Here is a 23,853-nt window from a genome sequence, read left to right on the forward strand (position 1 = left end):
CCAAATATCCAGAAGGATAGGCCATCCAGATACAAGAACCCCAATCAGACAAGACCAGAGTTTGCACCCAGTGATCAACCCCACCAGGACGGTGCTCATGTTAAAGTCTAAGAAGAACTACTGTAGAATGCAGTATATTCTTTATAAAATACTCTTGCCATATAAAGACACACAACAATGAGTAAATGTTCTTCACAACCAATAGCATGCACTATGAAAGACTCTTAGGAAACTGGAGAACAGGAAAGCAATAGACCAGACTCCATCATCAATAGGCTAAATTGTTTATTGCCAGTGAGGGACATAGACCCTTCCCTGGGTTTGGAGGTTGTGCAAGGGACTGGATTGGGGGTGCCTTATATAGGTCTTAAACAGGAAGCAGAAAAAATAGGCCATGGTCTCTTGCGGGCTCAGGGTGCTGTTCTTAGCCAGGCCCAGGTGGAAGGCTAAGCCTGGAGTGATGAAGAATTTTGGCTGAATCCCAGGTGGGAATGGCCTACCTGCAGGCAAGCAGGTGAGGGCCTACCTGGTCCAGGAAGACGGTGCAAGTCATTACTTGAAGGACAGCCCAAGTTTTATATTTTGACAAAAAAAAATTTTAATCCTGTGCCCACCATGCAAACACTTACCATGGCAAAACCCCAAGCATTATGACTTGCCTTTTTAAGCCACGGTCATCTCACCTGTAGGGGGGGGGGGGCTACAAAAGTTCCATTTGCAAAGTCCTAGAAGACCATAAATGATAACAAATATGAGCAAACAGGCTTCTTTCTTGTCAGGAGTCAAACTTGCAGCTAAATTCTTCCTGACCTCTGGCTGTGTTTTCAAGGACATGCAAGGACATGGCTTAATGGAAAATTGGAAATGCTTTCCTATGTCTGCCATGAGTCCATTCTTATGTTAACCAAACTCATCCTGTCTTAGCTACCATCAGGTATTGCTAACTCCAAGCCTTTTTGTGTTCTGGAATTTTAAGCCTATGCTGTTTCCTGGTTTTCAAACTGCATATGTCCTGGAAGTTAAGAATAAACCTGGCTGCAGTCTCGAGTTACAATCTCCCGTACCCCATCTCCGCCTCTTGTCTTTTTTCTCTTGTCTTATATTTTTCCTTTCCTTTAATCCTCGCCCCCCTCATTCAGGATTCCCTTTTCACTGCCGGCCGGCTCGGCAGAAGTGGCGCCTGAACAGGGACCTGTACACCTGGGACGATGGCAGAGGACCCCGCTCAGGTAAGGACGTCTGATCACTTGGAAAGGAGAGCGGGAAAGAGATATTCAGGAGTAAGAAATTATGGGACTAAGTATAGGCTGCATGTTTTACGTTCAGGCCCCCAAAGGCATGCTTCATGCCCGGGCAGTGAAAGTTGGCCAAAGTCACTTAGAACGTTTCTTTCACTTTATTGAGGAAGCATGCCCCCAGTTCCCTGAGGAAGGAACCAATAACTTAGAAACTTGGCAGAAAATTGGAAAAAAGATTCAGGAACATTATGATGCAAATGGCCCTGAGATAACTCCAGTGGATGCTATTATTCTTTGGTATCTGGTCTGAGATTGCTTAGATCCTAGACATGAATAGATTAAACTCAATCAGTCAATTGGAGAAACTGAACAGGGACCTGATGAGTGTTGCCCAGCCCCGGGAGCATATGCTGCTGCCCGGGAAGAGCTGAGAAAATTAATAATATCTGAACCCAACGGGGCAGATATTAAGGAAGACTCGGATGGCTCAGACACTGAGGAGAAATTATGCAATGAGCCTACTGAAAATAGATTGACCCATGTTGAGAATATGTTTAAATCAGTCATAGCCCTATTGTAACAGCTTCACCCAGAACAACAAACTCCTTTAAAGGTAGGTACTGGTGAGCCCCCTACCGACAGTCCTGGAAGACTTACAGCTCTCCTAGGTGCAGGCTGCTTGCAGAGTGGAGGGACCTGAGGCTAGGGAAATGCTAACTCCACCGAGGTAACTTCTCCTGACCGAGCGCTCTACTTCCATCCACCACGACATATTTGAAGCCCCAACCAGGGTGAGTGACCATTAGTCTGGAGCTTGGATTTTCCATAAAGCCACTGGGCTAGGTCAAGGGGATCAGCAATTGTGGGTGTTTGGAGTCAACTGATCTCTAGTTCAGCTCCGCTGGTCGCTCATCACGTGGGGGACAGTCTAAAATGCTTCAGGAAAGCTGCTCAAGTTTGAGCCCAATCCTACATATTTGGAATATTTTTGCAGGACTTACCTAACTTCTATGAGTGCTCAGGCAGATGAAGTTTTCTCTGTCTCTTTTTCTGCCTCTCTCTAAACTCTGCCTGCCTGCCTGTGTCATAGGATGGGCTGATGCTAACTTCCAAAGATACCAATATTTGTTTAACATCTGCTTTGAAAGACTCAAAAAAAAAGGTTTTCTGTTCTTGTTATTGATGAGTTTGGGGACTCAGTTAAATCCTGCTTGTTTGGCTAAATCGTCAGCTTTCTCTAGCATTGAGCATGTGGTCGACAATAGGATTGGTTGGAGTGGAAGCCTGCCGGTCCCCCAGGTGACAGGCATGCCAAAGTCCTGGAGGCTGGACAGAAACTTGGGTTCTCCAGTTCCCGGTAACCCTGCACCCACTCTGAACTCTGTAACTATGGCCTTGCATTTCAAAGGTGCCTTGCAACTCAAATGCTGGAAGATGAAAGTGTCTTTTCATGAGCTTGCTGTCTGTGTTCATGTCCTGTCTCCCATAAGCTCCCCATGGGAGCTAAACTGTTTTCTCAAAATGTGGCTTTTCGGATAATCTGATAATTTTGGTTTGCTGAAAATGTTTTTTGTTTCTGTTCTTTTTTGTTTGTTTGTTTACTAACTAACCACATGGTTCTAGAATATAGGCAAAATAATGTCATTTGCCACTGGAATTCCAGAAAACTTACATGGCCAATTAAAGAACAATTCTAAGCGCACCCCAAAGCTTGTGCACACTGTTTGTTGTGTATGTATGTATGTATGTATGTATGTATGTCTATGTCTATCCGTTGGTAAAACTTAAAAACAAAACAAGAAACAGGTTTTAAACCCAAACTGATCATGTTTGGGTGCAAGCAAATGTGTCTAAAAAACACTCCAAAAGGTTCTATTCAAGAGTACACCTAATCCTGACAATTCTTTGATATAGACTAAGATTTTGCTTCTCCATTTTTTTCTTTTCTTTTTTTTCCCCCTATGCTCTCATAAACTCTTTAAGATCAAGGGACCAGAGTCATTTTGGAACAACTGTACAAATGTGACTATTAACCTAAATTTTCCTGACCCAAAATTAACATTTTGCTTTATAGGATGCAGGTTGACATGTGTGCTAGCTGAGTAGACCGTGGCAGTCTGTGGCCACAGGAAGCTGCCTCCACATTTGGCTCCTAAACTGCCTGGTTTGCTCAGGAAATCTAGGAGTCCTGTGAGGATTTTGACAGGCCCAGGCTGTCAAAGGCTACTACCCTGTCTCTGCCTGTCCCCAAGATTAGAGTTGGGTTTATAGCAGGCCTATCATGACAGAGTTGCAACCGAGACTTATTCCAAGGTTAAAAGCATCAAAGTTGTGTTTGGTGACCACAGAGTTGCATTGGGGTAGCATTGGTGTCTTCTCCCTCCATGACTCAGAAACTGTCCTGGCTGCTACAGAGAGCAGACTTGGTTGGCCTTCAATCTGTGTGGATTTTGTGACTAGGAAGATGGTTAAAGGCCCAAGCTTCTAAAATCTGTTTGAAAATGCCTTTAACCAGTCTGTGTAGAAATTTACAGGCAACAAGCAGGAGGTATGACAGCCTATCCAGGGAACTCTGAGATGCTACTACAGCCTGATCCAGATGCAAGCCATCTCTCCTGCTGGCCTGCTAATTTGGGGTGGAAGACACAGCCACTTCAGATCCACTGAAGCTGAGACTTTTGATGTTATTCATTTGTTTTCTCTTTCACGTGCCAGTAAGGTAAGGTTAAATAATATGATTTGATTTAATGGCACATGGATCCATTCAGTCTGCTGTTCTCTAAGTGTTACAGCAGAACTCTGGAAAGTATTTGTTGGTCATATTTGAGGTCCTTACTGTTTTACTAGTCAAAAATTACAGATTAAAACTTCTCTTTTGTGTACTTTACATGATTTTCAAAAATTTCTGGGAGATATTAATTGGCTTCGCCCTTGTCTTAAATTATCCACAGCTGAATTAAAACCCTTATTTTATCTATTAAAGGGGGACCCTAACCCTACATCTCCCAGACAAATGACAACGTAAGCAGCTAAAGCCTTAAGCATAGTAAATCCTGCCATTTCTTCCCAACATGTAAATTATATTCATTACTCAACCCCTTGGGAAGCATATATTTGAACTATGCCTCATTCTCCAACAGCGGTCCTCTGGAAGAAGGGACCCCTTTTATGGCTTTCCTTGCCTGCTACTCCTTCAAAAGTGTTAACTCCCTATTATAAATTGGTGGCCACCTTAGTTCCATATGTTCCATGTGGATTCTTGTAAGTATCTTGGATGAGATCCACAGGCTATTTACATCCCCTATACTTTACAACAGCAAGAATGGCTTTATATACATTGTGATTCCTGGGCCATTGCTTGGGCCAATTTTATGGGCACAATTTCACATCATTGCCCCTCCAACAAATTACTTCACTTTGCCTCTTGTTACCATTAAGTGAGGGTAGTGCTATTACAGACGAGGCTACTCAAATTTTTCTCACTCAAATTGACTTAGCAAAGCAATCACATGCTGCCCACCATCAAAACAGTCGTGCATTACATCAGCATTTTCATATCTCACGTGAGGCGGCTCGTCAAATTGTGAAAACTTGTCCCAACTGTACTACCTTCCTACCTGTGCCCTCCAATGGCATTAACCCTCAAGTTTTAGTGGCCAACCATGTTTGGCAAATGGATGTTACCCACATTCTCTCTTTTGGACGGCTCCGCTTTGTCCATGTTACCATAGACACTTACTCTAATTTTATTATGGCTACTCCTCTTATCGGGGAAGCTATCAAACATTGTATCTCCCATGCCTTACACTGCTTTGCTACTATGGGACTTCCTAAACATATTAAAACTGATAATGGTCCAGGATATGTTGAACAAGCTTTTCAAACTTTTTGCAAATTTTACCAAATTGTTCACTCTACAGGAATTCCCTATAATCCTCAAGGTCAAGGAATTGTTGAATGGGCCAACGGTTTGTCAAAACACCAAATTTCTAAATTAAAGGGGGGAATTATACCCCCTCTCTCGTGTTAATATTCTTTCTCTTGCTTTATTTGTACTACATTTTTTTTTAATTTGGACTTTAATGGCCTTTCCAAAGCACAACGGTTCTGGGAAAAGAGAGAGCAAAGAGCTTTTGCCCAAGTTAAGTGGAAAGATCCTTTAACAGGTGATTGGCACGGGCCCGATCCAATATTGACATGGGGTCGAGGACATGTCTGTGTTTTTTCACAGGATGAAAATGATACCCGCTGGCTACCTGAGCATTGCATTAGGATTGTGGAAGCTCATCAGAATGATACAAGCGCTGACCCACTGGGCTTACATGCCAGATCCACCAATTGTACACCCTGTGACTTGGGAAGGAGCTGAGGTGTTCATCCATGTCAACAGATCGGCATATGGTACAGCTCCAGATCCTTTTGTCCAACACGTTAAAATGGGAGACTTTAGAGCTTCTGGCATTGGAACCCCGTTATGTTTTACAACTGACTCCAACAGTTAAATTCCAGGCTGTACTGTAATGCAATCCATAAATCATAGAATTTGGATTCCTGATAATAATCAAGTATATAATATACGAATTACTTCATTGCCTACTGGGTTTCCTGTACATGCTAATTCTACATCATCCTTCATGATACCTCGCTGCACCAACTCTTCTCAAATTGTAGAATCCACAGGAGAACTGCACCCCATAAATTGTAGACATGAACATCCTTTTATAACCAATATCTCAGGAACTAATTCTCAATTGATGGACTGGTCAGGAGCCAATCTCACCAACAAGTACAACCCAGGTCTGTGGTGGATGAATGGACACCCTCAACATCATGTCTGGATGTTAGTGGCTGCACTACATAATATCTCCTGGCCCACTTCTTCTTCTTTAAAAAATATTATGAGTTGTGTAACACCTCCTTATGCCATTATGTATGGACCTTTTAATATTTCTACAGGAGCCATGTAATTCAATGTTACTTGTACCAACTCTTCTTTTACAAATTGCTTGTATAGTGTTCTTCCTGATTCTGTAACTGTTATTAAGCAGCCTCCATTTGTCATTCTTCCTGTGAACATATCTGAAGCTTGGTATGAAGAAACAGGTATTCAAGTGTGAAAACATTTAAAAGAGCTCATGCGCCCTAGATGATTTGTAGTGCTATTAATAGCAGGCATTGTAGCCTTTATTTCCTTAGCTGCCTCTGCTGCTGCAGCTACTGTGGCTTTAACACAAAGTGTGCAAACAGCTCACTATGTTAATCAGCATGCTCATAATACTACGCAAGCCCTGCACTTTCAAGGCAGGATTGATGATAAGGTAGAACAAAAATTAGAAGCATTGTATGAATCTGTGTTGTCTCTGGGAGAACAAATCCATGCTTTACAAACTTTGTAACGGGTGTGCTGTCATGCTGGGTTTGACTTTATTTGTGTGACCCTCCATAAATATCAAGCTATCCTTGGGAACAGGATGTAGCACATCTAAATGGCATTTGGCACCATAATAATTTGTCCTTATATCTCTTTCAACTCCATAGGCAAATAGCTGGACTATAGCAAGCTCCGCCTCTGGACTCTAAAGTGGCAGAAACAGCAAAAGAACTGTTTGAACAACTTCAACGGTATATCCCTTCCTTGACTAACATTAAGGGGCTGCTAATGACATTGCTCGGCCCAGGGATACTTTTGCTGATGGTTTTCCTATGCCTTCCTTGCATTGTATGCATATTGCAAAACTCTTTCATGAGTTTAGCCAGTCAGCCTCATAAGGTCAAGCTCCAAGTGAATGAATTTTTCCCCCAAGAGGAACTGCAGCCAGAGACGGGTTAGAGGGCGGGGCCAGTTTGACCGACCTAAGACAGGGCCTACAGCTTTGCTCTGAAGAAAATCCCAAGGAAGAGTAAGGCAGGCTAGGTGACCCACCCCACCTAAGACAGGCAGGTTCGCTTCTGTAAACAAAGACGGGGGAGATGTCAGGAGCCAAACTTGCAGCTAAATTCTTCCTGACCTCTGGCTGTGTTTTCAAGGACGTGCAATGACATGGCTTAATGGAAAATTGGAAATGCTTTACTGTGTCTGCCATGAGTCCATTCTTATGTTAACCAAATTCATCCTGTCTTAGCTACCATCAGGTATTGCTCGGGGGTCCATTCTTATGTTAACCAACCTCACCCTGTCTTAGCTATGTCGGGTATTGCTAACTCCAAGCCTTTTTGTGTTCTGGAATTTTAAGACTATTTCAAACTGCATATGTCCTGGAAGTTAGGAATAAACCTGGCTGCAGTCTCGAGTTACAATCTGAGGCTGCAGACCTCCCGTACCCCATCTCTGCCTCTTGTCTTTTTTCTCTTGTCTTGTATTTTTTCCTTTTCTTTAATCATCTCCCCCCCCCCCCCATTCAGGATTCCCTTTTCACTGCTGGCTGGCTCAGCAGACTTTCTTATACCTCCAAACTGTCAAGAAGTGTGTGTGTGTGTGTGTGTGTGTGTGTGTGTGTGTGTGTGACTAATTCTTACTGTGTTATGTCATTTCTTATGAATTACCTTAGAGATAGGAATCACGCTTTTCCATGAGGTCAGAGATCTCAAGCATCAAAATATCTTTGATTCTTGTGCATATAAACCAATTATTTTGTTTAATTGTTTTTGTATCTATCTATCTATCTATCTATCTATCTATCTTTTTGTATCTATCATCTATCTATCTATCTATCTATCTATCTATCTATCTATCTAAAAGGAGAGTCGAAGAATTGAATATTATTTGAAAATTTCCTCCTTTGAGCTGGCACTTTAAAGCATGAAAGAGCTACATATGTGTAGTGCAGTGTGCAGTGTGGCTGTCAATATTGATGAGAGGAAGTTTCTGAGATTTCTGCAGAGCCAGCCTTGTTTAGGTGAGTTGACACAGTTGCCCTAACATGCCTTCGGTCTCTGCAGTCTGCTCACACAGGGAAAGGAAAGAAATCAACCCCCATCCTCCTCCTTCGGCTTACCCAATCACTGATGGAGGAGCTGTCTATGGGAAACACCTTTTACTGTTTGTATCAGCCTGGGAACTTGAACTCAGGGCCTGGATTTTGGCCCTAGGCCTTTCTGCTGAAGGTTAGCACCTTACCATTTGAATCCCAGTCCCAGTTCCGGCTTTTGGAGATGAGAGTCCCGTGACTTTTCTTCCCCTGCGGTTGTGGAATCTCAATCCTGAGATCTGAGTACCCGGGCGCCTTCGAGAACTGCGGGGTTGGGAGCACGGCCAGAGGGTCTGCTTCCAAAGATGCCAGTGAGTGGGAGCCAAGTTTACCGGTGCTAACACAGCTCCCGATGAGCCTCAGCAGCCCCAGCTCATGTTCCACTTTGAAAGAGGAGAGAGATCATATCTGCTAGAACAGCTACAATCCGGAGGGACACATGGAAACTGTGCCAGAATAAGCCCAAGTTGACCTGCAAAGACGAATGCTGGAAGCCCAGAAATGATCAAAAGCCCTTACCTCAGCAGGATTAGGGGAATGAGCTCATTCTCCAAAACACCAGTGGGGAGAAAAGGAAGCAACCTGTCACGTGGCTGAAGAGCACAGCGGTGAAGATGAGGATGAAGATGAACACGCAGGTGATATCGACATGGCAGAACTCTGACCCTAAGAGACAAATTGCAGTCCGGAATCTGAGGATTCGTAGAGGACACGGCAGAATATTTGAGAAACTTAGGTCCACATTCGGCCTACTATGACCCCAAACCCCACGCCATGAGGGGAAATCCTTAGGCCCATGCAGGAAAGCATCTACACAAAGTGAGGGGCGCGAAGGATTATTTCATCCCATACAGAGCAAAGGCCATGGCCATGGCCCAGACACAGGTGTTTGCTTGGGAGGCCGGTGACCAGGGCTCAGAGGTGCATCTGCAAGGCAGATCCGATGAAACTAGAGCTGTTGTTTAAGTCTTTCCAAGTCAAAAAAAGAAGGCTTCAAAGGACAGCAGAAAGCAAGCCTCCTGAGAAATTCTGGTGGCCAGGAGCACCTAGAAGCTCCTCCAGCTGAGCTGCCCTTAGCCCAGACAGCAAGCTACATGGAGTACTCAAGGAACAGGTGGCCATCGAGGGGCAGGAGTGGTCGTTGGCCTGTGCTACGTATGAGGAGGACGGGAAGATGCACATCCACATTCACATCTGGGGATCCTCCTGGAAAGGAGGCCGCCGGGGACACAAATGCTGCCACGCTTTGATCAAGTATTCCCATTGCACTGGAGATGGAAAACTCTGAGCAGCGTGGAATAAGTGAGGAGAGTGGAGGAGAGTGGGAGAAGAAGCCACAGACGCACACAGAGATATACCAAGAAAAACTGAAGGCAGATAAGAACAGGAAGAAAAAGAAAAAGCACCATAAGAGCAATTCCAACAGAGAGCACGGAGAGACAACACAGGAGACATTGACAAAGACCCCGAATGCCGAGGAGGCCCGCCTGCTCCATCTAAGGAAACCATGAGCACTGACCAGAGAAAGCGGCCCTAAAGCAGCATAGATGAAACTCCGCAGCCCACGAGGAGGAAATGGAGGCCGGCAGAAGGAAGCGCCAGAGGCCAGAGGACCCAACAGCCTCTCTCCTTGGACAGCAGGGGTCATAGAAGGCTGTCCAGGACACAGTCCAGCATGTTCCGGCGGCTTCCCACCCACCATCCTAGATAATAAATAAAAATAATTAAAAACAGCAACTGGGTCTCTTCTTGTTGTCGGACTATAATAAACCTCTCAGAAGTCTCAAAGTAATTTCATTCCTTTCCACAGTAAGAAACAAAAGGGATTGGAAGTAGTGATGTAGAAGGCAGGCTTGGCACCCTGTGGAGTATCTTCTAAGAGCAGACTATGGTGATCCATGCTTGTAATCCCAGAACTACAGTCCTTGAGTATGGAGGATTCAAAGTGCAAAGCCAGCCTCGGACACATAGGGAGACCCCCATCTCCAAAATACGCAGAAACAGAAAGGGTTCTACTTAACAGCTATATCTCACATCCTATTTCTGGCTTTTTATCTGTTACTAACATTTTGAAGGTAGATCACCCTTTCCTAAAGCCAGAGATAAATGGAGTTTTTATTTTTTAGTAACAATTTGACTAGAGTTGCAGTTATTTCATATTGTTTGGTTTTTGTCTTCTGAGATTTTCCTGTTCTGCAACTAAGAACACAATTAAACTTTGGTTCACCAAAGACTGAAATTGATAGAAGATATAAATTATATCAATGCCCCAAATCTTAAGTCATAAGCCTGGTTTTCATCTGATTGGCAAGTTTGGGTCTTAGTGCATTTTCTTTATCTTAACTCTGGAACTAAATTATGCTTAAGATATCACAAGAAACGTACTCACTGTCCTATTATGTAACTGTACTCCTCTTGCACAATACCTTGTCAACAAAATTTAATTAATAACAACAAGAAATGTAGTCATTACCTGACTTATGAAATGGTAAACCCTCTGCGCAACACCTCAGTAGTAACAAAAAACTTCTATTTAAAGAATAATTTTTTTAAAAAAAGGCTTGGATTGATAATTAGCTGTCTTCTCAGTCACCACTGCCTGAAGGATTATCCCCTACCCAATATCCCAGGTGCATACAGACATCAGGAAAACACCAGGTATGCAGGGATGTGCTTGAAACAAGCAGGACAATCTGACTTAAGACTAGCTATAAACTTCTGGAAAGCCCTCACCTACACAGACCCAATAGCTTTTCCCATAACTTCTGTCTTCTTATTCAGACTCCACAAAAGTCTAACTCCAATCCCACATGCTTGCACAACTTTCAATTCCAACGGAAGGTTGATAAAGAGTCCTTGCCTATTGAGATGAGTCCTGCCTGTTTGTTCTCCTCCACTTTCTTAATACTCACTTTGCAGCACTAGGTCTTTATCTAAGCTTGTTGACAGAAATCAAAAGATCTCTACAATATACAGAGAATTTGCTTTTTGTTGGAGATATTTGGGGAGACATTAGGGCTTGAACTCGGCCCCATGCTTATTTGTCTTTTAAGCCTTGTCTCTTGCTAAGCCTTGTCTCCCACACATCAGGAGGTGTTTCCCCCTCCCCACTCATTTTGAACTGGCCCTGTATGCATACATCTCCTATGGGGACCAAACTTTGGCTCCCCTTTACTGTACCTCCTCTTGTAGGTATCCTATTGGGATAATGTTTCCAATACTATTGCTTGAATTGTGGTTGCCTTCCTGTACCTCTCATGCTATGAAACTAGTTTACAAGATTATGCATTATCCAGTGCACCTCATCTTCATAGCCAGTAGGTGTCACTTTGTTAAATTTACAGAGAGCAAAACCTAGAGGTTCCGTGAACAAATTACCAAGGTAGCTTCTTGGGGCCTTAGGCGATGACTCTGCCATGATCCTCAAGCCTCCTCTGAGAACGTTGCAGGTACCATTTTGATAGAGTAGGATGTGGGATGGGAGAAAGTCACTAACCCCAGTGGGCAATGACTTCCCAGGTCCCAAACTACCAAACCCACTTAAGGGATACCCTTTTAACTCAGTACTTCAGGAGCAGGTAGAAGAGCAGCTGGGCCAATGCACGAACATACTCTACATACATGCACCTGGTGTCCAGATTCCAACTTAAAGAACATTGAAATTGCAGTGCAGTTATAATTCTTCTAGGGAGTCAAATTGATGGATGGCTCGACTAAAATTGATGGCTCAACAGTAAGTTTGACACGTGACTATTTTGTATTTTATCTTTTGCTAATATGTGGCACCAAAAAGGAAACTGCAGAGAAATTTCAGCTTATTCTCCCTGAATTGAGATATACAGAGAGAGAAACTAGAATACACATGTTGTAGGGAGCAGAACTGACTCCTTATTGACTAGGGAAACATGGTAGGAAATGTTGGGTGGGTAGATTATGTCAACCTGACCCCAAAATTCTGCTCATGTAAATGGCTTGCTTAACTTGTTTGTTGCTTGCTCTACCCCCTGCGTCAACCACCTACATCTGTGCCACGCTTTTACCTTTACAAACCCTAATTTGAGGACTGCTCAGGGTCACAGTGTTAGCTCCCTGGTCTGCACTGTGTCCCTGGCCGGTTAGCCAGCTTTTTGCTCTTGCGGTTTCAGATCCCGAGTTTGTGCTGTGTCCCTTGCCAGTCAGTTTGCATTATGCTTCCCCAGTAAATCCATCTTTTTGCTTGAGACTCTCTCTGAGTAGTGGACTCTTGGAGGGATAGAGAATCCCCTCCCTTGAACCCCATAACACACATAGGAGGCCCAGTGGTATCTCAGTTCTGACCAAAGTCAGGAGAGCACTCCCACTATAAATTCTACAAACACTGAAAATGCTGTGGAAGGCCTTCCAGGAGATGTGGCCACAATCCATGTACATGGTCAGAAAACCAGCTGTTCCTTATTGTGTACTGGGTAGGCATAACACAGAACACAAAACACTAGACGAGGCTCCTAAGAGCAATGTCAGGGCCCACTGAAAAATAGCCCAAGTAGGGAAGGTTCATTTACTTGCTGGGACAGATGCCTGCCCAGGGTAGAGTCTGATGGAGCCGTCACTTTAGGACCCGTGATTTTATGCCGTGAGTCTACCATATGCCAGTACTGATGACTCCTCGATATAAGAGAAATCCAACAGTTAGCAGTCATGGAACAGTCCTGATGAGTCTTCCATGAAAGTTAGTGCCAGATATTCCTTCTAAGTGAACAACGTTTTCATATGCAACATGTTACTAAAAGTCTGTATACCTGTAAGCATACACACACACACACACACACACACACACACACACACACACACACACAACTATCTCCTGATTGTAGCTACATGTGTGGAGTTCCACAAGGGAAAAGGAGGTTGCTATTTCAAACACAGAATAGTCGACTCAGGGCCTACAGAGGTAGCAGTCAGCATCCGTGTAGCGATGGCATTCACTAATTGGGCTCATCCATCCTACAGACTTAAAACCATCAACTTTGGGCTCCTTTCCATTCCTCAGCTAAGGCCTACCAGATTGTACCCTGGCTGGCATATCCCAGTCCTGTTCTCTATCCCAGGTGAGCCACCAGCCACTCACAGCAGAGCATTCCCTCATCCCAGAGTTCCTCCTGTTTCCAGTCATATTCCATCCATCCATCCATCCATCCCACAATCATTTCCACTAGCAACTCTGACCATCTAAATCTACCTAGAGCATGTCTGAAGTCCCAAGATGCTTTCTCAGTGCCTTGAGTGGCCCCCTTCAGCTCTATGCCAGCCATGCACAGCCCCAAACCCCTTTCTACATGAGCAGGGAAACCTCATTATCCTGCTGAGCTCAGTACTTCCATCCTTCACTACAGAGTTCCCGCACCATTCAAATCTCACGTTTTGAGTCCTTTCTCCCAGATAACCAAGGGACATTCCCCATGGTTCCACAGCAGCTCCAGCTACCACACACCACAACCCCCCCCACACACACCCACACACCCACACACCCACACCCACACCTGAAACATGCTTCCGTGACAGCTGAGTCTTATCAAGACCTTGCACTAATGTGCTCGTCTTTTAATTTGCACAATATGACAAATGAGTTTTACGAGGGGAATAAACAACTAGCAACAATCTTCACAATCTTTCACATTTGCAATATTATATCCCACGTTCAAATGAGACTCCAAGACCATCAGTTGATAGGCGTTAAGCGGCCAGTCCACTTCCCACAATCGAGGGTGGGGTAGGTTTTTATGAGAAGGGGTTACATAGGCAGGCCATGCAAGATTGGTGTATTACAATTTCATTGGTGCTGACTCAGTGACCTTTGAATTCACTTGTTTTACATAAACATCAGGTGCTAGAGCTCACAATAGGATACCCCCCGTTGCACCATGCTCTGTGGTAGGCGGTGCCATCATGGTGCATATTGTTGGGGAAAGCACGTGGATTTACAGAAGCAAAAGACCCTTGAGTTACAGACACAAAGCATAGGCCAGGTCAGCATGAACATGACCCATTTTATAAAAACCAAATCATACCCTAAAAACAAAATAGGAGCAGTTTTTCTTTAGAGATGAACCTCATTAGGCTCCTCTTAAAACATAACAACGTTGCTAGCAGGGCTTTCTGGCTAATACAGCAAGAAGTCAGTACAGCTGCTGATAAACTTCAAGGTTGTCAAGGACCCTCTGTGAAGCGGTCAGCTCTGCGAACTAGAGGGAGAGATGCTGCTTTGCTTCTAGCAAGGATGGCAAATCTTTACTTTCATAGTCAGCCCTGTTTCTGATGTCCTATTTATGATTTTTCATTAGTGAATTATACAATAAAGTAAAACAAGCCAGATGGATACTGAAGCTAAAATGGCAGTTAGCACTTCCTTTTGGATGGAGTGTTCTACTTACGACTGGGTTCCACATGCACCTGACCATTCAGCTGATGACAGACACACCCACATGTTCTTGGCCAACAGTGTCAGCTCTGCTTGACATTTCAGCATTCCTGCTATCCAAGGTTAGCATGCTCTAAGAAGACGGCTGTAAGGGACATGTGGATTCCACCAAACAACCATTAAGAATCCTCTTCCTGCCACACTCAATGCTAGTGAAAATCAACATGTGCAAGTCAGCTGGATGCTAGGACTCAGACTGATGTACAAACTCCATGTTGCCTTGACCTAGGCAGTCTCCAATCATTTTGCAGCAAGTGGGAGATTTTCCCCATACCATCCCACCAGTGTTTAAAACTACAACAATCTCCTATTCTCTACTGCCCCAGTAGGCCATTCAAGAGGAAATTCTTAATAAACGCTCTTTAGAAGCTACTAAGGAGGATTTCAAGATGTGCCTACAAAGATGAAGCCCTGATGTTTGCTTCAAACAAACACACATATTCCTGAAGGTTTGGGTGCCAGTGCTGGGGCTTCAGCTCAGGTCCTGGGCCCTAAACTTTTGTGCTCTACCACTTGAGCCTCAGTTCCACTTCTGGAATTTTCTTGGTAGTCAATTGGAGGTAAGAGTCTGTCAGATTTTCCTGCTCCAGCTGTCTGTGAAACTCCCTCCTCAGGTCTCAGCTTCTTGAGTAGAAAGGATTAAAGGCATAGTCAGTCACCCCCTGGGCCTGAGGGCTTCTGCAAGAGCACACCCTACAGGAAGGGGAAGCAGGAGGCCAAGGGTGGGTTCATCACCTGGTATATCATTGTGGTTGTTATTTTCAACCTGCCCTGTGAAATTATGCCCTTTGTCTTTTGGATTTCCTTTCTGTGTTTTTACCCCTAATATCACTGTAACTGATTTTAGTGCACTGGATATTGTATATATGCATGTATTGGAACGAGGGAAGGGAAAGGAAATACCAAAATGGACAAAGGATACAAGGATAAACCAATGCCATAGCAATACTTACAAAACGATATGGTGTCAACCAACTGTACAACTCATGAAGGGGAAGAGGAAAATAGGGAGCCAGGGGAACCATGAGGAGGTAACAAGTTGGATAAGAAATGTACTCAGTGCCTTACATACGAAACTAAGCCCTCTGTACATATCTTTGACCATAGAGAAATGAAAAGAGAAAGAGTCTGTCAGTGTTTCCTGCCTCAGCTGTCTTTGAACCGCCATCCTCAGATCTCAACTTCTTGAGTAGAAAGGATTAAAGGCATGTCTCAGTCATCCCTGGGCCTGAGGGCTTCTGAAAGTGCACACCCTACAGGAAGGGGAAGCAGGAGGTCAAGGGTGGGTTCATCAATTAGCATATCATTGTTGTTACTTACAACCTGCCATGTGAAATCATGCTCTTTTTCTTTTGGATTTCTTTCCCGTGTTTTTACCCCTGAGATCAGTGTAACTGATTTTCGTGCCCTGGATATTGTGTAGACACATGTATGGGAACTAGGGAAAGGAAAGGAAATACCAAAATGGAAAAGGATACAAATACAAACCAATGCCAAAGCAATACATACAAAAGTGTATGGTGTCAACTCATGAGGGGAAAAGGAAAATGGGGAGGAAGGGGAACCATGAGGAGGTAACAAGTTGGATAAGAAACGTACTCAGTGCCTTACATACGAAACTGTAAGCCCTGTGTACATATCTTTGAGCATAGAGAAATGAAAAGATTAGTCTGTCAATGTTTCTGGCTCCAGCTACCTTTGAACCTCCATCCTCAGATCACAGCTTCTTGAGTAGAAAGGATTAAAGGCGTGGCTATTCCCCCCCCCCCCCAGGGAACTGAGGGCTTCTGAAACTGCACACACTACAGGAAGGGGAAGCAGGAGGTCAAGGGTGGGTTCCTCAATTAGCATAGCATTGATGTTGTTATTTTCAACCTGCCATGTGAAATTTTGCCCTTTTTCTTTTAGATTTCTCTCCGGTATTTTTACCCCTAAGATCACTGTAACTGATTTTCATGCCCTGGATATTGTATAGACACATGTATTGGAACTAGGGAAGGGAAAGGAAATACCAAAATGGACAAAGGATACAAAGACAAACCAATGCCACAGCAATACTTACAAAACTATATGGTGTCAACTAAATGTACAATTTATGAGGGGGAAGAGAAAAATGTGGAGGCAGGGGAAACATGAGGAGGTAACAAGTTGGACAAGAAACGTATTTAGTGCCTTACATATGAAACTGTAAGCCCTTCGTACATCACTTTGACCATAGAGAAATGAAAAGAAAAGGAGTCTGTCAGTGTTTCCTGCTCCAGCTGTCTTTGAACCTCCATGCTCAGATCTCAGCTTCTTGAGTAGAAAGGATTAAAGGCATGGCTCAGTCACCTGCTGGGCCTGAGGGCTCTTGGAAGTGCACATCCCACAGGAAGGGGAAGGGCTAGCTCAAGGGCGGGTCCCTCAAGACTGGTATATAAAGGAGAGCAGCACCGCGGGAGCTTCATTCGCTGGTCCCAGCTGCTGGAGGAAGGAGCTGAAGACTGATCCCGGGCAGGTAGGAAGACAGAGGCCCCGGAAACTCTCGTGGCGACCACCAGTCCTCGGCAGACCTCACAGCCAGAAATACAGTTGAATCCTGCCGGTAAGAGGGAGGGGTGTTGAGGGCTGAGGCTTTGGGGTTCAGCGCCTTCACAAGGGGGTGGATCCCAGGGCGGGAGCTGCTCTGCTAGCGTCGAAGCTCTGACCCAGAAGCAGGTTGTCTACGGATTTGTGTGTTGTGTGACTGGGAGCCCCCTAGTGCAGTAGACTCATTCAGGAAGAGGACTTTCTGTTGAGGGCTGTGGATTGGGGGTTCAGCGCCTTCCCAAGGGGTGAATTGCATCGGGGAGGGAGCTGCTCTGTTAGGGTCTAAACTCTGACTCAAGAGCAGGTCTTCTAGGAATTTGTGTGTTGTGTGAAGGGGAGCCCTTGGAACAACAGACTATTTCAGGAAGAGGCTTTTCGTAAGTGTGGTGTTTATTGGCTTTTAATAACTGAGTCAAAGATGAATCCAGGGAACCCTTCTGGTGGGCAGCAGCCTGGTGCTTTTGCAGCATCTCCTCGTAGTACCGGAGGTACACTTCAGGCTAAGCTACCATTTGGATTTCGTCAGCCCTTGAGTTTGGGGCAAAGTAGTACATTATCTGGGAAGAACCCGGTCTTGTCACAGGTCCCCAGCTTTGGAGCACCTTCTGGAATAAGTTGTGCCTCTAAAGAACCAGCATTTGGCCCCACCCAAACCTCAAGTGCTGGACTGTTTTCTGGAGTTGAACACACTGCTTTTGGAGCTACATCCGGGCCTTCAAGTTCACCTGTGTCTGGAAACCCAGGATTTAAACTCCCATCATCCACCAGCAGTGGGGTTTTCCCAAGCACTTCTACTTTGGGACCAGAAGCTGGAGAAACAGTGAGCTCTGGCTCCAGGAAGACCAAATTCAGCTTTAAAATTCCAGAGGACTCAGTGTTCAGACCTGTCCTGGGGGCAGAGTCTGAGCCAGAAGATACACAGAGCCAGGTTCCTTCTGGATTTTTCTCTCTTCCCCGTCTACTGGGTAGTGGACCTGGCAGCCCGATGCCCCCTTTGTCTTCTCCTCAGGTGACAAGTAATTCAGCTACGGATTCAAATTTTATCTTTTCAAACCCAGCTAATACAAATAGCTCATCTGCTTTTGCTCCTGCTTTGTTAAACCAAACTGTAGAGGAGAAGAAGAGAGGTCCTGGGCCAGTGTTTGGAGGTGCCAGTAGTAGCTTCAGCTTCGTCATATCTTCCGGGTCTTTAGGAGAACCCTTCCCTGCTAGCAAAACAAGTGCCAAGCAAGGGTGTGAGGAAGCAGTTTCCCCAGTGGAGCCCCTTCCCAACCTCGTGAAGGGACTGAAAAGGAAAAAGAGCCAGGACCGCCGCTCACCAGGGCGGCATGGCCAGGAGGTGGTGGGAGACTCTGACCCTCTGTCCAGGGGTGACCATCCTCCAGGTAAACGCCCTGCCCGCTTGAATCGGCCCCCGGGAGGCGCTTTGTTCGGCCGGAAGACAAAGGAGGTCTTTGAAAGCAATAAAGCAGCAGGCCATCTGCTCCACAAGGAGTCTAAAGGGCAAAGTTCATTTCTGCCATCTGGGGAAAGTGAAGCATCTCCAGGGAGTCAGTCTGTCCTGAACCCTTCGGGGCTTCCAGGTGTGAATAGAGAGCAAGAAACTGAAAGGAGAGAGAGAAAAGCTTCTGTGAGGGGAACTCCCGTACGCCAGAATAAAAGACGCCAGAGCACAGACAGTCTTGGAGGTTTTTCTCCCTTAGAGACCAAGGCCATTGAGTGCAAGAACATCCCCGATCATCTCAACGACAGGGCCTTTCTGGATAACTACTTCAGGAAAGTGGCTAAAGTACAGCGCATTGACACCTGGCCCAGCAGGAAGCTTGCAGTGGTGCACTTTTTTGATCACCCATCTGCAGCTCTGGCTCGAAAGAAAGGGAAACGTTTGCACAAGGAGGTATCTATTTTTTGGCACAAGAAGATAATGAGTCCCAACAAGAAACGCATTTCCCCGAAGGAGAAGAAACCTGGTGATGGGGCAGCTGGCCAGGGCCTGAGGGACGCATCCTTCCCGCAGTCTCCACTGGACAAGCGCCTGGGGAGGGTCGCCCCCGGCAGCCCCCTGAAGGCGAGCTCCCCCGTGAAGAAGCCACGGCTCCTGGAGGCCCATGGAGGTGAGGGGCACCCCTTCGACGCTGGGTCTGAGGGCTCTGGGGGCCTGGGGCTGTGTATGTCCCCTCTCAGTGGGCTGATAGGCACCATGGCCGAGACCTCGGAGGCCAAGTACCGCGTGCTCGCCGAGAGAGACAGAATCCTGCGGCGAGCTGGGGAGGAGAGGAAGGATCTGGGCCCTGCAGGGACGGTGGTGGGGACCTGCCCGGACATGTGTCCCGAGAAGGAGCGGTACCAGAGGGAGGCCCGGGGGCAGCTGAGTGTGTTCGAGGTGATCCCAGGGACACGGCGGGTGGACCACGCGGCGGCGGTGAAGGAGTACAGCCGCTCCTCCGCCGGCCAGGAGGAGCCCCTGGCGCACGAGCTCCGTCCCCCGGCCGTGCTCAGCCACACCATGGACTACCTGGTGACCCAGATCCTGGACCGGAAGGACAGCAGCCTGCGGGACTGGTACGACTTCGTGTGGAACCGCACGCGAGGCCTGCGGAAGGACATTATGCAGCAGCAGCTGTGCGACCCCGCAGCGCTGTCCGTGCTGGAGCGCTGCGCCCGATTCCACATCCACTGCGCGCACTTCCTGTGCGAGGAGCCCCCGTCCACCTTCGACGCCGCCCTCAATGCGGAGAACCTGAGCCAGTGCCTGCGGAGCCTGCGGGAGATGTACGGGGAGCTGGGGCGCCGAGGGGTGCCCTGCCCCGGCGAGGCCGAGTTCCAGGCCTACCACGTGTTGCTGCACCTGGACCGCGGTGACGTCCTCGGTGAGGTGCAGCGGCTTCGCCCCGAGCTCCGCGAGTCCCCCGAGGTGAACCTGGCCATGCAGGCTGCAATGGCGCTGAGCAGCCACAACTTCGTGCGGTTCTTCAAGCTGGCACGGGCAGCTCCGTACCTGAGCGCCTGCCTGCTGCACCGCCACTTTGACCTGGTGCGCAGGCGCGCGCTTGCGGCTCTCAACGTGGCCTACACGGCTAGCGTCCGGCGGCCCGCGCGCTTCCCCCTGGACGATGTGGCACGCATGCTGCTCTTCGCAGACACCCGGGAGGCCGCCGATTTCCTCTGCACCCACGGGCTCACGGTGTCCGAGGGCCACGTGGAGCTGACTCGAGCCCGATCCCAGGTCCCGGAGCCTGAGGGGCGGCTCCAGGCCCAGAAGTCGGTCTTCGTCACGCGGAAGCTGACAGTGTCAGTGGGGGAGGTCGTGAATGGGGCGCCGCTGTCCCCCGCCCCATGCCTCACCCCCGCGAACAGCTTTGGCTCCCACCATGAGTACCTCGGGGCGAGTCTGGCAGAGGAGCTGCCCAGCGGTGCTCAGAGGCCCCGCACCGAGGGCGCGGGGGGTGCAGGAGACGCCGCCAGGGCAGCTGGGCCGAGGGCGGCCCTTCCTGGGCTCTCCCCGCCACCTCCCGCGGGCCCCGTCCTCTCCCTTGCCCCTTTTCCCCGCGCCCCAATCCCGGCTGCGGCCCCCAGCTTCCCGCAGCAGTCCATCCAGCTGCAGCCCCGGTTGCCCCGGGCTGTACCCGCCGACTCAGAGGAGGCTCAGCCCGGGCTCCCCCCGCCGCCTCCCGCGCGCCCCGTCCTCTCCCTCGCCCCTCTTCCCCGCGCCCCCATCCCGGCCGCGGCCCCCAACCTCCCGCAGCCATCCATCCAGCTGCAGCCCCGGCCGCCCCGGGCTGCGTCCGCCGACTCAGAGGCGGCCCTGGCGGCCGTGGCAGAGGAGCTCCTCAGCGAGGCGGTGCGGGGCGGCTGCGAGGCCGTGGGCACCGCAGGGGCGGCCTTCGCGGCCGCGGCGCTGGCCGTGTCCGACGCCGCCCTGGATGATCTGCTCGCAGAGCTGACGGGGCTCGAGGTGGCCGAGTGCGCGAGGGAAGCCTGCGCCGAGGAGGCCGCGCGGTCCCAGGAGGCGGAGAGTGAAGCACGCATGGCGCGCTGCACGGAAGACATCTGTGGCTGCCTTCTTGGCACTGTCCTGGCTGAGGAGATCGCGCAGACGGCGGGGGAGGCGCTGCGGGAAGGCCGCCGCTCCCGCAGGTTCCTGCAGCGGTGGAGGGCGGCCACCGTGGCCGCGCAGAGGTCACGCAGGGGCCCCACAGCGCCCTCGCCCCCGCAGCTGCTCGGCAGGGCGGCCTGGGCGCCTCTGGACCTGCCGCGGCTCCTGGCCCAGCATGTCCCTGGGGCCCACGCGCGAGTGTTCTGGAAGCTGGTGCTGGTTCTGCCTCGTGGAGAAGAGCACACTCCGGGAAGCCCCAGCGGAATCCTCGCCGAGTGGCTGAAGGTCAAGTTCCTGGGTGAGGGCGGTGGGGCTGGCGAGACGCAGACCCGGGCCATCGTCCTGCGGTCTGGCCGCACAGCGGGGCGGGCGGTGTCTGTGCACGTGTGTGTCCAGGTGGACCCGGACGCCCCAAGGGTCGGCACCCTGCATGCCCTGGAGGCCCCAAATGCCCTCCTGGGCACCAGCGGGCTAGTGCTGCTGCTGCCCCCCAACGTGAAGAGTGAAGATGGCCAGGGAGAAGACGGGCTCGGGCTGCCGGCCCGGCTGCAACAGCTCCTGCGGGCGAAGCCCTGCCACCCCGCACTCCCACTGGTGGTTCTGGTTCCCAGCTCCAGACGACATGGACCGGGGAAGGAGGTGGAAGATGGCTTGATGCTGCAGGATCTGGTGTCAGCTAAGCTGGTGTCCGAGTATATGGTGGTTGAGATCCCCGATTCCATCCATGATGCACGTGCCACGGAGCAGGTGACCCATGTGGCCCAGTGGCTGGTCTCACGCTGCCCTCACGCCCCGGACCTTTGCTGCCAGACTCTCACTCAGTATGTTGAGGATGGCGTCAGCCTGGCATTCAGTGGCCGATTTTTCCAGGATCGAAAGGAGCGGCGCCTGGCTGGCCTGGCGTCCCAGGAGCCGGGAGCCATCGTGGAGCTCTTCAACAGCGTTCTGCAATTCCTGGCCTCTGTGGCATCCTCAGAGAAGCTTGGTCAGCTCTCCTGGCCTGTCCCTGAGTTCGCCGAGGCGGGAGGCCGGCCGTGGCTTCCTCACCTGCACTGGAACGCCCCGGAGCACCTGGCCTGGCTAAAGCAGGCTGTCCTTGGGTTCCAGCTGCCTCAGTTGGCCCTTCCACCCCCAGGAGCTCCCTGGCTCCCCATGTGCTCCATGGTGCTCCAGTACGCCTCCCAGATCCCCAGCTCCCGGCAGACGTGGCCAGTGCTCCATTCCCAGGTGGAAAGCCTGCTCCGCCAGACCTACCTCCGCTGGAAGAGCAAGAGCTTCTCCCGGAGCCGGCAGGCAGGGCCCTCGGTGGCCGAGGTTCCCTGGGACGACGTCCTCGCCCTGTGCATCGACCACAAGCTGAGGGACTGGACACCCCCTCTGCTCCCTCTCACGTCACAGGCGCTCAGCCAAGATGGGCAGGTCTGTGTCTATTTCTTTAAAAATGAGTTGAAAAAATTTGATGTTCCTTTGTCATGGAAACAAGCCAGAGCACAGACATGGAAGGAGCTACAGCTGACTCGGCCACGTGTTGGGATAAAGTCCTTCTGTCCTTCGGCAACCCATGTTCCTACTCCATTGCTTCAACTGCACCAACAAGGGAAGAGGAGGACAGAGTGTGGCCCGAAGGGGAGGCCCGGTGCAGAGGACCTGATGCTCGGAGCCCCTGCTGAGGAGCTCCTCATCCAGCGTCTGTCCGGGAGCCTGCTGCTGGAGAAGGAGGAGAACGAGAGGTTTGAAGAACAACTTCAGCAGTGGTTGTCTCAAGACTTGGGTTCATGGACCGATTCCACTTCCCTTCCCCTCTACCTTCCCCAGACACTAGTATCTCTTCCTGGTACTATTGAGTCCATGGCGCAAGCATCTACCGTAACTCGTCCACGGACTGCAAGGACCAGGGAGCAGCTGCGGCCTCCAGAGCCACTGGGCACCTCTCTGACTGAACGGCTGAAGCACCTGGAAAAGCTGATCCAGAGCTCACGCAAAGAGGAAGTCGCCTCTGAGCTCCATCTTTCTGCACTGCTGGACATGGTAGACATCTGAGCAGCCTGACCAAAGACCTGGTCTTCTTGCCAAATAGTGTCTTTTTACAATTATGTTATTCCCAGATGCTTCATGCACTTTTGCAAATGTGATTATAATTCATGCAAACAAACCATTTGAATCTGTAAAAAAAGACAGACAGACCTGATTAAAAGGGACATTCCTTTAGGAGGGAAGAAAGATCCAGGACGAGTTCCCTTTTCTTCGACATTTCTTTTCTTTTGCTTCATGTAATGTGTTCCTTCATTTTCTCATTTCTTCCCTCCTCTCTGCTGTCCTTGAGTTGCTGAGTTTGTTCTGTGTCAATTGCAGCGGTTGGGCCCTTTCTACTGTACTTTCCTCCCCATTTCCCATGCGTTCTGTGCCATGCTCCCAGGACTTCTCTCTTCTTATTTCTGCATTCATGATAACCCTGATGTGATGGATCTCATCATCCCATCACAGCCCAGGCTGACCTGATTCTCTCGCTCCACACTCCAGCCACTC

General features: G+C 48.8%; 1 protein-coding gene and 1 pseudogene across 1 annotated transcript; both read left to right on the top strand.

Annotated features, from left to right (window-relative positions):
- Positions 1-491: 491 nt before the first annotated feature.
- On the top strand, positions 492-9,856 carry LOC125367073 (annotated as a pseudogene).
- A 7,793-nt stretch (positions 9,857-17,649) lies between these two features.
- On the top strand, positions 17,650-23,467 carry LOC125367074 (germinal-center associated nuclear protein-like). Its single transcript, XM_048367691.1, has one exon. It carries the CDS (start codon positions 17,650-17,652, stop codon positions 23,365-23,367), a length of 5,718 nt encoding a protein of 1,905 aa, XP_048223648.1. The 3' UTR covers positions 23,368-23,467.
- Positions 23,468-23,853: the final 386 nt, after the last annotated feature.

Source organism: Perognathus longimembris, chromosome 18 (assembly GCF_023159225.1).
Source record: "Perognathus longimembris pacificus isolate PPM17 chromosome 18, ASM2315922v1, whole genome shotgun sequence".
NCBI lineage: Eukaryota > Metazoa > Chordata > Mammalia > Rodentia > Heteromyidae > Perognathus > Perognathus longimembris.

What these genes read in the sequence shown, in the direction of transcription:
- LOC125367074 (XM_048367691.1), top strand. Translation starts at nt 17,650, where the DNA reads ATGAATCCAGGGAACCCTTCTGGTGGGCAGCAGCCTGGTGCTTTTGCA.